The sequence below is a fragment of the Myodes glareolus genome, chromosome 6 (assembly GCF_982192425.1).
Source record: "Myodes glareolus chromosome 6, mMyoGla1.1, whole genome shotgun sequence".
Lineage (NCBI taxonomy): Eukaryota > Metazoa > Chordata > Mammalia > Rodentia > Cricetidae > Myodes > Myodes glareolus.
Window position 1 is genome coordinate 7213798 of NC_142031.1, and position 15805 is coordinate 7229602.

At 50.2% G+C, this 15805-nt stretch overlaps 1 protein-coding gene across 4 annotated transcripts in view; it reads right to left on the reverse strand.

Moving 5' to 3' along the window:
- Window positions 1-15805, reverse strand: part of Clstn1 (calsyntenin 1) — a 65119-nt gene that overhangs the window by 3206 nt on the left and 46108 nt on the right. For 2 of the 4 annotated variants that reach the window (XM_085690259.2, XM_085690260.2), the window contains 12 exons: window positions 13505-13713; window positions 10924-11073; window positions 10627-10812; window positions 8191-8439; window positions 7765-7886; window positions 6518-6680; window positions 3894-3950; window positions 2413-2570; window positions 1902-2050; window positions 1389-1615; window positions 771-941; window positions 287-432 (listed from right to left, as the gene is read on the reverse strand). In XM_085690259.2, the coding sequence (XP_085546385.2) occupies window positions 287-432; window positions 771-941; window positions 1389-1615; window positions 1902-2050; window positions 2413-2570; window positions 3894-3950; window positions 6518-6680; window positions 7765-7886; window positions 8191-8439; window positions 10627-10812; window positions 10924-11073; window positions 13505-13713 (1987 nt within the window). The remainder of the gene's footprint in view (window positions 1-286; window positions 433-770; window positions 942-1388; window positions 1616-1901; window positions 2051-2412; window positions 2571-3893; window positions 3951-6517; window positions 6681-7764; window positions 7887-8190; window positions 8440-10626; window positions 10813-10923; window positions 11074-13504; window positions 13714-15805) is intronic. The other 2 variants (XM_087906867.1, XM_087906868.1) reach the window with 1 other exon arrangement.

The following is a 15805-nucleotide window of genomic DNA, read 5'->3' on the forward strand; positions in this document are numbered from 1 at the left end:
GTGATCCAGCAGATCCAACACAGCTGCCAAGACCATTTGCTTCTCCAGGGTTTTTCCCATGTGGACCCCAAGGAGCAACCTTGCCCCTCCTAAAGACAAGCACTCACTCTTTATCTCTAGCCAAGGTCTCCAAGCCACTGCAAGCCTGCGTGTCTACCCTGCTGGCAGACCACAGTGTGAACAAAGCCACCGTGAGCGTCTGAAACCTTGGGACCAAGAGTTAGGATACTTGAGTACCTTCTACTGCTGGCCCTTGGGGGCGGGGATGGGGTGGGCCTGGACTCACCTCCACCTTGAATTCATTGCTGAGGTAGCGACCATTTAGTTCTGAGCAAATGAGCTTGAACTTCCGATCAAGCAGGGACCTGGTGTGCCAATTCCGGTAGCGCAGGAGGTGCAAGACCTCCTCATAGCTTGCCATGGTGTCCACACCTGGGGGATGTCAAAGGCCAGTGGCTTTTAAGTCTGGAGCTTGGGTGGGCCCAGGTACCTGAAGTCACGCACTTGGGTCAGTTGAGCCAATGGCCACACCCTTGTGGCTTTCTGAGGCCACAAGGAGCCTTTCTCCATCCAGGGGCTGTGCCATTATGTGCCCAGCTCACCCTGCCTACAGCACTGCCTATGTCTCACTCTCTACCCTCCAAGTCCCCCCATCCCCCCCCACCGTGTGCAGAAGGGCAGAGGTGTGAAGTGAATGTGTCAGTCCACCTCTGCAGGCAGCAAGAGCCTCCCCTTCCCATGTCACCCTCTGCTCAGCTCCAGCCCCTCACCTGTAAAGACCACGCCCAGGTCGGAGTGGCTCACTTCGATGCCCTTCTGCTGGAGACGGGCTGCATCCACCTCCAGACTTTCCTGCTCTGGGTTCAGCTCCTCCCCTTCTACTGTGACCTCGCAGGTGTCCAGGTCATGCACAATTTCCTCTGACACCAGGGACTCTTGAACTGCAGAAATGGCCAACCAGAAATTGCAGAGGCTATGGGGTGGGCAATGCCAGTCAACCCCAATTCCCGGCCACATCTCAGGCTCACAGCCAGAGTCTAGGGACTGAGAATGAAGCAAGGAGTCATTGTCAAGACGTGGAGCACTGGGGTTGTAGGCAGTGGTGGAGCATATGGCTAGCATGTTGAAGGCCCGGGTCCCAGGCCCAGAAACAGCTCAGGTGATAAATAGAACTTAGTGAGTCCCCAGTAAGAATGGTGGGGACATTGTCTTCCTGTGGGCTGACCCTCAAGCTACATCTTAAAATCTGATGTCTGACCAGAAAGCGATGTAAAGACTCTACCCGCAGCCAGGTTTCAGAAGCAGACTCAAGTACAAAGACATTAAGCCCCAGAACCGCACAGAAAAAGGGCCCATGAGGGGCTGGCAGGCCCAGGTACAGCTGTTACCTGTGGGGTCCTCAGCCCCGTCCCCCTCAGGCTCCACTTCTCTGGTGATGGTGCTGATGATTCGGAGCTCGGGGAAGAGGGAAACGCCCTCTGGGCTCTCAAACTCAGAAGCTGCCCGGGCAAAGTGGTGGACCCCACTCAGGCTGATCTTGGGCTCCTCTGGCTGCAAAACCATCACGTAGCCTTCAACTGGGGGCACCTCGATGCACGCCGCCTCATTAAAACACCTGTCAGGGAAGTGGGGAGCGGGAGAAGGAAGACTGAAGGCTTTGAGAGCTGTGAGGCTGGCACCCATCAAAGGTTTGTGTGAGGCTCGGGGGGGACAGGGTGGCCGTTCCAGGAACGCACTTCCCATTGTGGTCGGGAAAAATTTAATTCCTCTCTCAGGCTTTGCAAAGATGAAGTAATGACTCACCCTCCCTTAGAGGGGAAGGCAAGTCTAAGGGCACACACACACTCTGCCCACAGGTCAGTGAAGTGGAAACACACTCCCTGCTTCCGGTCAGGACTTACTTGACCGTGCTGGTGATTCTGAGTCTGCGGATGCCGGGCGTGGGGAACTGCCTTGAGTTCAGATAGGAAACGTGCTGCAAGGCCTTATCCAGCTCAGCAACATCATCTCCCTCCAAGGTCAACACCGCCTGACTGGAGCTTGCGTGGATCTGAAATCATTACACTAGCGTTGGGAACAAGGTTGCAGCAGAGAGGAGCCGAAGCCGTGAGAGACGGTGGAGCGATCAGCCCGACTGAATCGCTGAGCTCTCTAGTCCCCAGGAATAAGACTCTACATAGAGTAAAATCCCTCCACCCCCAGCCAGATGAAGGCACCCAGGAGGCAGAGGCAGGTGATCTCTGAGGCCAGTCTGGTCTACAGTATGAGTTCCAGGCAGCCAGGGATACACAGAGAAACCCTGCCTCGAATAACAAAACCAAAACCAAAAAAGTCCCTTCACCCACCTCTGCCTTACCCTGGCGGCCCCACTCCTAGCGGGCTAGGCTAAGGGTGAGTTGGGGTGACGCTTACCTGCATGCCTCTGCTGCCATCCTCAGGGACCTGCAAGTCCAGCCCTTCCTTGCAGGTATACAGACAGTCAATCACTTTCTTATCCGCCAGCTTCCCAGAACGGATTGTGAGGCCGGCCAGGTTACCTCGGAAAAACTGTGTCATGTGCAGGTCACCACCTGGGGGACAGGAGGAGGCGGGACGTTAGGCTTGAAGCTAGCAGCTCTTGGTTATGGCTCAGGCTGTTACCAGTGCTGGCAGCTTGATGGATGGACATGCAAGTTAGTTCAGACCAAACCCTGTTAGCCTTGCAATCTACATGGAAGCGCAATGAAAAAATTAAATTGTTTATGATCATGCACATGGCCTGGAGAAGAGAGAAGCTTGGGGTGGGGGTTCCCTCATCCAGAGCCTAGATGCCCAGGGGCCCCTTCTTCTCTATCTGGCTACTCTCTAATGATGGTGACCAACCCAGTACTATGACCAACTAGCTGTTCATCTACTAACACCTACTTGGCTGAGCACCCTGCGGGATGCTTTCCCTGACTCTGAAGACACGAGACTTGGGTGGGGGGGTGAAGGCAGGAACTCTGGGATGCTCAGAGTCCATACGGAAAAGCATTTAAGGCCTTCTAGGGAGATTTGTGTGTACATGCGCAAGTATACAGCATTCACATGCATATGCATACTGTGTGTACATGCATACATGTACAGCATGCATGCTCATATGTATTTGGGTACATGTGTGTGCATGTGTGGGGAGAGAGCTGAGGCTGACGCTGGCAATCTTCCTTCGCTGCTCTCTACCTTCTCCTTGAGGCAGGCCTCTTGGTGAGCCCAGAGCTCGCCTACAGAGCTAGTCTAACTAGCTGGCTTGCTCAGGCAATCCCTTCTAATCAACAGAATTACAAGCTGGTGCCAGGCTCACATGGCATCTACACAGGTGCTAGGGCTCTGAACTCTCGTCTCCACGCTTGCATAGCAAGGGCTTCGCACACGGAGCCATCTTTGCCCTCAGGAAGCTCTCTTGTTGAGCTCTGTCTCTGAGGATGACAGGGAAGACTAAAGAAGAAAACCAAACCCCAGAGGAGAGACCTTGGCAGCCCACAACAAAGCGCCACAAACTACCGCTGGCATTTACCCTAACGAAGAACAGGGCCCTGGCCTGGCAAGTCATCCCTAGGGACTGCTATTTCTGTTTAGAATTCAGTATCAATCGTGACAGACAACGGAAAAACTCTTTTCCTGTTCTGTGGCAGTGGGGAACTGGAGGCACTAACATCCCCCGAAGTGCAGCCATGGGGGGTGCAGGGTCGACAGGGGCAGATAAGGAAGTCCCAGGAGCAATGAGGAAGCTCGATGTGGGCAAGCAGCTGAAATGGTGTCCAGGATCAAAATGCAATTTGCTCGTCTCATGCGACAGGTGAAATGAATCAATGTCCCATCTTTAAAGGAAACACTATAGTGAAAGGGGGTGGGGTGGGGTAGGGGTGTCCAGCAACCTGCGGAGGCCATAGTCACAGGCTCAGTCTCATTGCCGCTCTCAACTCCTGCATACTCTGCAAAGGCAAGACAGAGACAGCAGACAAGACCGAGAGGTTAGGCCTTCACCTCAAGCGCCAGCAGCCAAACATGAGTCCCAGAAAACAAAGTCCCTCTTGACATCAGGGACGAGTTTCACCTGGATGACATTTCCCCAGAAGTGACCCCTCCAACGCTTCATGTGAGGGCTTTTCTTTTATGCACCATCACCTCTTCTCCTTGCCAGAACACAAACCAGATTCAAGTTAAGGCAAAAAAAGCAGGCACACCAAATTCATTATCTGCTTAGCAGAACAAACAACACGTTCCCAGGAGGTCTGGCCGGCAGTGGCGCTGGCTCCTGGACCATTAGCTTCTTCCCTCCAAACAGGGAAGCAGAACACACGGACAAAACGGGAGGGCCCGCACCAGGGTCCAGAGCGTAGCACATACAAACACGTGTGTCTTACTTTCTGGACTTTAGATGACAGAGAAAGAGGACACTCAGAGAGGCTAAGGGTCTCACTCAGATAAACGACCTGCAGCAGGCCTGGGCACTCAGCAGCCACAGCCTCTACAGCTGCAGATCAGGGCACAAAATCTGAAGCTCTGCTGGTGGACACACACCCATGGCTGGGCACAGAACCCACACACTCTTTAAAGATTTGGTTTTTTATTATGAATACAGTGATCTGCCTGCACGCCAGAAGAGGGTGCCAGATCTCATTACAGATGGTTGTGAACAACCATGTGGTTGCTGGGAACTGAACTTGGGACCTCTGGAAGAACAGCCAGTGCTCTTAACCACTGAACCATCTCTCCAGCCTCCACAATGGCCACTACAGTCTGCCTAGGTATCCCCCTAGGCACCAAGTGTGGAGATGCGTCTTGGGGTGATGCCAGACCTGTGAAGCCATTTTGCACCTCCATGGCCACCCACTGTGATCTGTCTATGACAGTTAGAGCTGCTGCTGCCTAGGGCCCACCCTTCCCACTGTGCATTGGCAGTGAGTGGCCTTCTGTCACTAAAAGACAGAAGGCACCTTCCTGTGTGTGCACTGAATTTTAAACAACTCGTGTTGGTAGGGGCTAGAGTACAGTTCAGTGGTTAAGGGCACTAGCTGCTCTTCCAGAGGTCCTAAGTTCAATTCCCAGAACCCCTGGGGTGGCCTACAACCATCTACTGCACTGATTCCAGGGGACCTGGACCTCTTCTGGCTTCCATAGGCACTAGGTACGTGCCTGGTGCACAGGCATACGTACAGGTCAAAACATCTACAACACATAAAATGTTAAAAAGTAGAAGAAAGAAAAAAGAATGTGTGTTGGTCTGGTATAGAAATGGCTGTCAGGTTGAAAAGGCTACAACAGTTGAAGTCAAAAGAGAGAAAAGATGAAATCACTTGCTACTTCACAGCAGCACCACCGTGACCAGAGAAGGCCCGACAATGCAGGGCGGCCCATTTAACCAAAACAATGAAACGCCAGAATAGAAAGTTCAGTTCCGGCTGGGCTTGTGTTTTGATTCTTACACCACATTTGAACTTAAACTGTCTGTGTGCCTTTGGCTTCACATCCCATTTTCTCACAGGCACGTGTGTAAAGCAGCAGTAACCCTGGGAGCTACTGAAGAGGGTCACCTCAACATGCTAGAATATTCCTCTGTGTCTGAAAGAATTCAGAGAGAAACTATGAAATTCAAGTTCTCCTAAAATAAATTTGGGAATTAGATTCATTTATACTTTTCTAACCAAAGTCAAGGTTCTATCTTCCCACGGAGAGAAAAATCTATCTTAGGTCTGGTCATCTAGCACCCAGTGATGGTGCAGCACCCTGAAATGATGCGGGGTCCAAGGGTCACAGGAGGGCACACTGACGCTCCATGAACTTGGACAGCTAATGTTCATTCCCACTAACTTATTCCCTTTGGCTATAAATATAGGCTACAACCACAGCAGTGGGCGGTGACTGTGACCTGTCACCAGCAGAATCATGGGTCTTTTCTCATCTCTGCACACAGAGCAGGGAGCCGCACACTGTCCCCAACGCCCTTTCAAATTCTGGTCTTTTCTGGCTCTGCCGTTAAAGCTTTGTCTCGCCCATTAACAGGGCATCATGGGTATCACTGCACAAGTTCCAAGTCTTCAGTGTGCTGGCCACTGTTTCAACTTACCTGGCTGCCTGAGATTCTGCAAATATATATTGTTCAAGGCAGTGGTTTGCAACCTGGTCTCTCCAAATTCTCCCCCACTCAACCAGGTTCCTGCTGAGCTACCAAGGGCTAAGTACTATAGAGGCCTACAGCCCAGACTCTTCTGTATCCTCCAAATTTCTGTCGCTTCACAGACATCAATAATTAATAATCAGATTGATTGATATGCTAGTTTCCTAATCATGCTTTCCCTGTATGTCACTGTTCTCGGGTTCAAGAAAGGTGACATCAACCACCGATGACATTAGTCGTGTCCTCTAAAAGGCTGCACACAGACACAAGGACACGTGGGTAAAGAAAAGAGCTACTAAGAATCTGACCCCGACATAGTCAAAACGCAGCAAGGAGGTGTTAGTTCCCAGGGCCGGGGGATGGGAGGCCAGCAACTGTTACCTTGCCAGCAAGCTCCGACCACGAGCTGAGTCTCTATCCCGGTTGGATGAAGTGGGTAATCCTCTGTCACAGAGAAAGGCTCATGAGACACACCATCCACATAGAGAGTCACACTTGGGAATTCCACGTTAAGGACAAAGTGGTGCCAGTCCTCGTCGCAGACCTAGTCAAGGCAAAGAAAGCGTGACGTGTCAACCAGCTGTGCAGCCGAAGACGCAACCCTGAGCAACAGCAGGATGTGGGAAATGAGTCATGTGTCAGGAATGACTTCCTGAAAAGAAAAGGATTTTAAAAAATCTAGCAAGAAAGTATTTAGCAAACACATCCCACCAGAAAGGGGCAGGTCAATTTCATCATCGCTGGGGCATTTCAAATCGCCACAAACCAGGGATGCTACAAGGGCTGAGCAATTCTCTACCCTTAGTGGCATCCACAAGTCTCCCTAGCAGCAAGCTGGACATTTACCTCCTAAAAACTGGGTCAGGCTATCAATTAGCTATTCCCTCCCCTAACCCCCTTTTTGTGGCAGGGTTTCACTATGTAGCCCAGACTGTTCTCAAACTAGACTGGGGCTCAATGGCATCTGCCTCTGCTCCCGAGTGCCAGCCATTCGCTTCTGAGACAGGATAATAATCATCGGTCTCAGAAAAGGGCGCACGACAGTGAGTGCATGTTCTTTGTCAACTGCTCATCCACACAGACAGGCAGGCTGAGGGAAGGGCCACACACAGGGCCCTGGCAGCAATCCCCAAAACCACATACAACCACACGGTGGTGCCTGCTCAGTGACCAGGAAGTTAAACAGGAGGGTTTCAGTGCCATTTCCACACTCAATACAACACAACTGTATTTTCAGCTTAAATCACATATTCTTTTTCACATTTAACTTTGGAAATGAGTATGTGCATGTACACATGTGCCATGACGTGTGCACATCAGAAGGTAACTTGTGGGAGGCAGTCCTCCCCCTCCATCATGTGCATGTGTTCTGGGGACCAAAATCAGGTTGTCAGGCCTGGTGGCAAGTCCCTTTACCTGGTGAGTCATCTTTCTGGTCCACAAAGAAGATAATATTTACACTATTATTTTGCCATAAAATGAACACACGGGAAAAGGTGGGCTTTGGCAGGAAGGAGTTAAGTGGGTCTGATTTGCTGTCTTGTGACCCACAGATACACAAACCATGATGTCCTGCAGACAGTCACATCCCGAGAGGTTGACACCTGGCAAGGTTTCTATTTACTCACCTGGTTCAACTTCCAGTGGAACTCTGCAGGCCTGTATTTCTTCTCCTCTGACGGGTCCTGACGGAGGAGGAAAATCAGTCTGCACCCATGGACATACAGCGAGTAATGGTGTCGGTTCATGTCTGCAAAGACAGTGTCTATGGGTGAACTGCCGCCTCCAGGCCCCAGCGGGGGGAAAGGGCAGTTTCTTGAGTAGATTTAAAGACATGTTTTATCTGCATAAATGAACCTCTAGCTGAGCCAAGACAGGGGCTAGGAACAAACACACATGGGTTTTACTGAGAACTCAGGATAAATCCCCCAGGCTGGTGCTGTCTCTCTAAGGACAAAGTGTCCCCAGTATAAAATAGAGAGCATTATCTATGGAGGAACTGTCCCTGTGAGAGGACACGGAAGAATAGCAGCCGGCGCAGGGATGCGACCAACCTGTTTTGTCTGAACTGCAGAGAATTGTCTCCTTCTTCCGGCCAAAAGGCCCATGCCGCATCCACACAGAAATCGTAAAGGGCTCTTTGGGGTCGAGGGACACAACGCCATCCGGGATTCTCACTGCCTGAGTGCCATTGAACTCAAAGACCTGGTCGCTGTCATGGCCGTTGTCGGTGGGGAGGCCAGCAGTCCAGTTCAGGGAGCTGCTCGGGGAAGGGAGCAGCTCTGAGGTGCCAGCTGCAGCCCCTGAAACCACAGAGACATGAGAGTCAGTTCCATGGAGAATGGAATGCTTGCAAGTGGCTCGGGGCCACGCTAAGGGTGTCTCTCAGCTTAAACTTAGAATGCTTCCTGGTTTGATTTCGCTTTTCCTAAAAAACAAGGAATTTTTTTTTAGATTTATTTATTTATTTATTTATTATGTATACAGTGTTCTGCCTGCACACCAGAAGAGGGGACCAGATCTCGCTACAGATGGCTGTGAGCCACCATGTGGTTGCTGGGAATTGAACTCAGGACCTCTGGAAGAGCAGGTAATGCTCTTAACCACTGAGCCATCTCTCCAGTCCAAGAAATTTTTTTTCTTAAAAAAAAATGTAATATACACATCGGTAATCCCAGCACTGGGGAGGCAGAGGCAGGAAGATTGCCAAATCAAAGCTTGCCTGGGCTACAGAATAAGACAAAACAAAAGCAACACAGATACAAATACAGACTGTGGTTTTTTGTTTGAAGGATGAAGGATGAAGGATGAAGAAGATAAAACACAGTTAGGCATGGTGCACACGCCTTTAATCCCAGCACCAGCAAAGGCAAACCTTTGTGAGTTCAAAGTTAGTCTATTCCGTTACTGAGTTCCAGGCTAGCCAGAGCTATGCAGTAGGCCCTGCCTCAAAACAAACACAATAACAACGTAACTTTTATGTTCCCACCCAAATAGACACCATTTTTGTGTATAAACACTTCTAGTCCTTTTTAAACGAACATATAAAGTTTCTTCTTCATTTACATATGTTAGTGGTATGTTATATATATATATGTTATATATATGTTATATATGTTATATATATGTTATGTGTACATGCATGTTTGCATGTGTTTGGGCAAACATGTGTACGGGTGTGGACACATGTGAAGGAATCCTCCTCAGTTACCTTTACCTTATTCAGTGAGGCAGGTCACTCAATCAAACCCAGAGCTACCAATATGACTAGGTGGGCCACTCCACCCATTTGGCACTGAGTGGGTTCTGGGGATCTAAACCCTGATCCTCACACTGTACAGCAAGTGCCTTACCCACTGAGCTATCTCTCTAGCCCAGAGGGTTGTTTATTTATTTTGATTTTATGTGCACAAGTGTTTTTTCTGCATGTATGTCTGTGCACCTCTTGGACATTGCATGGCTTATGTCCAAGGAGGTCAAAAGAGGGCGCCAAAGCTCCTGTAACTGGAGTTACAAACCTAGTGAGCTACCACACCCGGAACAGCCAGTGTTCTCAACCACTGAGTCCTCACCCGCTCACAGAGCGTTTTTTACTTAGCTGGAGGCCTGCTGAGTCTGCACTCGGAGTGGCTGTGTGGCTGTGTGGCGTTTCACTGCGCAGATACACTGGGATTTACTTAGTCCTCCCACTGGTGGACCCTGACTGTTATCCCAAACTCCTTCATTACACACCTGTCCTCAAGGAGCATGTATGTGTGTGATGATTCTGTTCTTAGGATAAACATCTAGAACTGGAATTACTGAGCCAAAGAGCAGGGAGAGGGAGGCAGTAAGACAGCTCAGTACAGGCAAAGGCAACACCAAACCTGGCAACCACGTGGGGAGGAGAAAAGCGACTACCTCACTACCTACCCTCTGACTTTCACAGACCACCGTGGCAACATGCACCCACACGTATAAAATAAATAAAAGTAATTTTTTAAAAAGAGTAGAGAAAAGATTTTGCAGCTGTCAGGGTAAGTTTTTTTGCTCTTTCTTCCTGGCGCTGGGGATCAAACTCAGAGCCTCATGCATTAGGAAAAGCATGGGCCTCTGAAATGGTGTGCCCTCTATTTCCCAGGCTGTACCAGAACTCCTAGGTTCAAATGATGCTCTGCCTCAACCTTCTGAGTAGCTGAACTCCAGAGCATATTCCGAAGCCCGCCTCCTTATTCTTACATCATCTGCACTTGGATGATTCTCAATGGGTTAAATTCTTCAAATTATGAGCTCTTCAGTGCACACACACGCAGCACTCTGGAGAGAGTCTCCAGGGTTTGTGTTTGCCTGGGAGCCTGTCCGGAATGAAAAGCAGCCAGCAAGGCAGCAAAGGCCACCTCAGAACACCGTGTCTGTTCTGCTTATCCTTTGACAGCCCAGACACAGGCAAGGGTCTGACGGGTTCCTGTCTTCCCTGAAGCCTGAGGGCTCCAGACACCAGACCTCCTTACCACAGAGCCGGTGAAGGGACTTCTCAGAGTAGGTGTCTCGGTCGCAGCCTTTCCCGATGTGGCTGGTCTCCAGCTCCACCGTGACCTGTACTGAGGCCACGGGCTCATCACAGGTCTCCAAGTGGATGCTTGGGAAGACAGCCAAAGCCCCCGTGCCAGGCTCATATTCAATCCTGTTGCTCCAGCCTGTGTTGGCCCACGGATGGGTGTGGGGGAGAAAAAAGAAAGCTCACATTTATGCTTTAACGGCACGTACATTTTGAGAATGGGGGCGGAAGCAGAGAGACTGGAGCTCACCCTGCCACCCGGGGCTGCAGGTGGGCTTCACGCTGATCTTCACCAGGACATCTTCCGTGGCTCTTTTCTTCCCACAGTCGTAGGCCGTGACCGTGAGCTTATACTGGTGCTCTTTGCCATAGTTCAGCTTCTCTGTGTTTTTAATGTAGCCTGGCAGAGAGGGAAAGTGGCGATGAGAACCATCTTTACTTGTGTGGTACAAGACTGACACGACCTGAAATAAACTCAGTCCTGCGGTCACACACTCCTCCATCCTCCCTTGGCCGCAGAACTCGCCGAGGCCATGCTCCAGCGTTCGAGCGCAGTGTGAGCGCACACAGCCAGTCCTCCTGTGTAGTGAGTACTCTGACCCCTATCCCTGCAGCTTCTATACTGGTTTTAAAAATTCTTTTTAATTTTTTTTTTTTTGAGACATGGTCTCATGCAATCTTGGTTGTCCTGGGACTCACATGTAGGCCAGGCTAGCCTAGAACTCAGAGAGCTCTGTCTACCTCTGCCTCCCCAATACTGGGATTAAGGGCATGCGCCACCACAGCCAGCTTTTTAGAAACACTTTTATTTGAGTGCATGTGTGGGTACACCACGCCTCCTCACATGTGTGGAGGTCCAAGGACATCTTCCAGGAGCGAGTTCTCTCCTCCCACCATGGCTCTGGGGACAGAAGTCGGGTCATCAGGTTTATGTGACAAGTTTATGCCACCTCACCTGCCCTGATTTTATATCAACATTTACTGCTTTGCATGTAAGAATAAAAAAAGACAAACAGTTTAAATACCTTAAATGCTAACAATGAGGTCAAGCTTCATTAAATATTTATGCTGAAAGATTAATTTTGCCAAAGAAAAAAAAGTTGAGGGCTGGGGACACAATTCTGCTGGCAGAATGAAGTACTAGCTCTGATGCCCAGCACTCCTTACCAAGCTGGGGTACACGCCTATAGCCCGGCACGTGGGAGGTGGAGGCAGGAGGATTAAAAGTTTAGGGTCGTCCTGAGCTACACGCCAAGTGCAAAGCTAGCCTGGGCTGCGAGAAATTCTATCTTCCCTCAACAAACAAATAAACCAATGGGACCCAAGGTTACCACCTGTGAGGTGCGACCTCAGATGCTGCCCTAGGACCAAAAAGGAGGGAGGAAGGGAGGGAGGAAGGGAGGGAGGGAGGAAGGGAGGGAGGAAGGGAGGGAGGGAGGAAGGGAGGGAGGGAAAAGGAGGAAAAGGGGGAGAGGGAAAGAAATTCTCCCCCACTTTGTCCTCTTGCTTAGGAAGAGGCATCCTTTTGTTCAAAAGTGAGTGAAAATGTCTTTTTTTTGTTTTAAAGTTTTTTTATTTTGTGTATATGTGTGAGTACCTGCATGTATGTATGTAAACAAACCACTTGCATGCTTGGTTCCCTTAGATGCCCGAAGAGGGTGTTGGAGTCCTTGGACCTAGAGTTGCAGGCAGTCGTAAGCAGCCTGATGTGAGCGCTGAAACTGAATACAGGTCCTCTGCAGGAGCAGCCAGTGCTGTAACCACACGGCCATCTCTCCAGACCCTACAAAGTTTCACACAACCACAATTCCATCAAAGTGCACACTAATTTATAATGTTATTACCATGGCTGGACAGTGGTGGTGCAAGCCTTTAATCCTAGCACTAGGAAGCCAGGGATAGGGGGAATCTCTGAGTTCGAAGCCAGCCTGGTCTATAGAGTTAGTTCCAGGACAACCAGGGCTACACAGAGAAACCCTGTCTTGCAACACAACAACAAAGCAGCAGCCCCGGTAGAAAGAGGTCGAGCTCTTGCATTGCTCCTGTCGGCTCCTAGGAGAAAGGTTCTGGCGGAAGCAGTGTGATCCTCATCTTAGCTATAATCCCCGCAGTCAGAAGGCCAAGGCAGGAGGACAAGAGGCGTGAGGCCAGCCGAGGCTGCACGGGAAGAGCCTATCTCAGAAGTAAACTAAGGAGGGTGAGAGATGGCTCAGCAGTTAGGAGCACACACCGCTCTTCCAGGGGATCAGAGTTCCACTCCCAGAACCCACAGCAAGGGGCTCACAAGCGCCTGTGACTCCAGCTCCAGGGGATCCAAAACCTCTGGCTCCCGTGTGCACCTGCTCTCACGTGCACACACCCGCACAGAGACACATAACCAAAAATGATTCCTTAAAAGAATTAATCAATCAACGCTCACCTTTAAGATGGGGCAGAAGGGGCAGGAAGTGTAGCCCAGTGGGAGAATATTTGCTTAACATGTACGAAGCCCTGGACTGGATTCCCAGCATTACCAAAATTGAGGAGTGATGGGGAGGGGTAGTAAAAGATTCCAATCAAATGGAGAACATAAAATGAATACCTAAAGGGACCACACACTCAGGTGCACAAGGGTGAAAGCAAGAAGGTTCATGTCAAACGAGGCCGTCACTTGATTTGGAAAGGAGAAAGAGAGTCCCAAAGAGCCCAAACTTCCAGAGTTAAGTCAAGCATGAGTCACAGGCCCTAGGCAGGGCTCCGGGCAGCCTGCAGGCTCACAGATGCTCTGCCAGCACTGGGAAGCCCAGGTCACCATCTGCCGTCACTGACTCACCAGGCTCCCCCGTTCTTACCGTCTTTGTCCACAGTGAACGGCACATCTGGGGTGAGGATCTCATAGCTGCAGATCTGGCTGAACTGTGGGGAGCAGTCTGCGTCCACAGCCTCCACCCTGAGGATGCTGCCCTGCTGCTTTCCCTCCACCACGGCTGCCTTGTAGGACTTCTCCTTGAACACAGGCGCATACTCATTCACGTCGTTCACCTGGATGTGGACGGTTGCTCTAGACAAGGAGGAGAAATCTGGTGTGGGGTTCTGTTCTGTCTTTTACCCAAAAGGCAACAACTCTGCCAATTTCTACATTCCCCTTTCCTGATGCTGCTTCATGAACTTCCTACAGGGAAGCCAAAATGTAACCAAATTCAATTTCTTTTAGTTTGGCATGAAGTAACAGGATGTTAAAATTAGGACTTGGGCTGATTTTTCTGTCCCCTAAAATTGAGGCAATAGAATTAGAAAATCCATGATGCAGCAGAGGAGACTGTACTTTCCTCCAAAGTGGGGGCAGGACATGAGGAAGGGAGAGGAATCCAGATACTACTTAGTCTCTGGTCATAACGTCAAGACGTGTTATCACAGAATTTTAAAGTTTTACAGCCAAAGGGAAGAAGGGTTAGAAATAGAGAAAAGGTCTCACTGTATGAGTTAAAACAAAGTCTGAGGTAGAGAGATGGCTCAGTGGATGAAGCACTTGCCACACGAGTCTAAGTTCTGAGCCGGCACCCACGGAAATGTGAGGCCGGTGTGGTGGTTCCCTGGGAGACTGGACAGGAACGCAGGGCAAGCTGGCTAGCCAGACTCCCTGAGATGGGAGAGACCTGCCTCTGCACATCAAGAGGACTCCAGGCATCCACACGCAGGCATACATGTGTTCCCATACATCTGTGAACACACACGCATGCACATGTCTGTCTGTCTGTCTGTCTGTCTCTCTTTCTCATACACACACACACACACACACACACACACACACACACACAGGTAGAAACAAATTCGTCCAATTGTTACAGAGCAGGATGAGGTCACCGCAAGGACACCATCCAGCCCTGGTTCCACAAATGAAGACACAGAGGAGAGACACTCCTAGCTGCCACTTTCCAAGTGAACCCGTCGGACCCTCGCCCGTGTCTGGACTGTCAAAGGATAAGCAGAACAGACACGGTGTTCTGAGGTGGCCTTTGCTGCCTTGCTGGCTGCTTTTCATTCCGGACAGGTGAACCAGTCTCCAAATAATGACACTTATATAGACTTCAAGGGCTACCTACTGATCAGGATCAGTTTTTGGTCAAAATAAAAACTTTTGGAAATACAGGCCCGTTGCAAAGTTGTGTGTGTGTCATCTGACACACACAAGGCTCAGGCTTTGCCCTCAGCACACACACAATCTTCTCAGATGAATAAAGGGATGTCACATTGTGTAAAAATGAGAAGTAATCCACTAGTTCATCATACCCCGTTTTCAGAGCATCCCGATCCAGGCCCATCCATGTGGTGCCCTCCCTGCGACAGCATGCTGCCCACACATCCCTTTCCTTAGCAATGTACCGAGGAACTAAGGCTGAGCAGCATTCAATTGGCCTGGTGTTGAAGGAGAGCCTAGAATTCTACACCCGTTCTTCTAGAGCCCTCTCTGTTACAGTGACCTCCGGTCATGTGGACTCCACACAATCCCGGAGGCCTCTCAGCTTCCTCCACGAGTTAGCTAGCTTATGCGGTTAGAGTTTACAAGAAAAGATAAGAATAACAAACTCAGCCAGCAGTGACGGTGGCGTACACCTTTAATCCCAGGACTCAGGAGACAGAGGCAGGTGGATCTCTGTGAGTTCCGGGACAGTCAGGGATAGATACACAGAGAACCCTGACTCGAAAAAACCCAAAAAGAATAACAAAATCATTTTCCTCAGGAAAAAGTTCAATATAGGGCTGTGTGAGAGTGTTAGCATGTGTCTGTCCCCGCTCCCAGCCCCCTCCTCCAGAGACAGGGTCTTGCCGTGTTACCCAGGCAGTCCTTGACTTTGTGATCCTAAGACCTCAGCCTTCCGAGTGCCTCAGTAACAGCACATGTCACTGTCCCTGTGGGGCTTTAGTTTCTTTACCAAGAATCCTCGGTGGGGTAAAACCACTCATTCCTTTGTGAAAACCTGTTACCTAGCAGGCCCTTCCTAGAAGCTAGACAAGAAGAGGACACACAAGCTGGAGTCCCGCCCTTAAAGACCCTCCCAACCCCTCTGCAGCCCTATAGAACTCTTCCTGCTCTATCTCACACCACGGACGGAGCACCGGGGACCTCCAGGTCCCCGTGGCCACTCCCCATG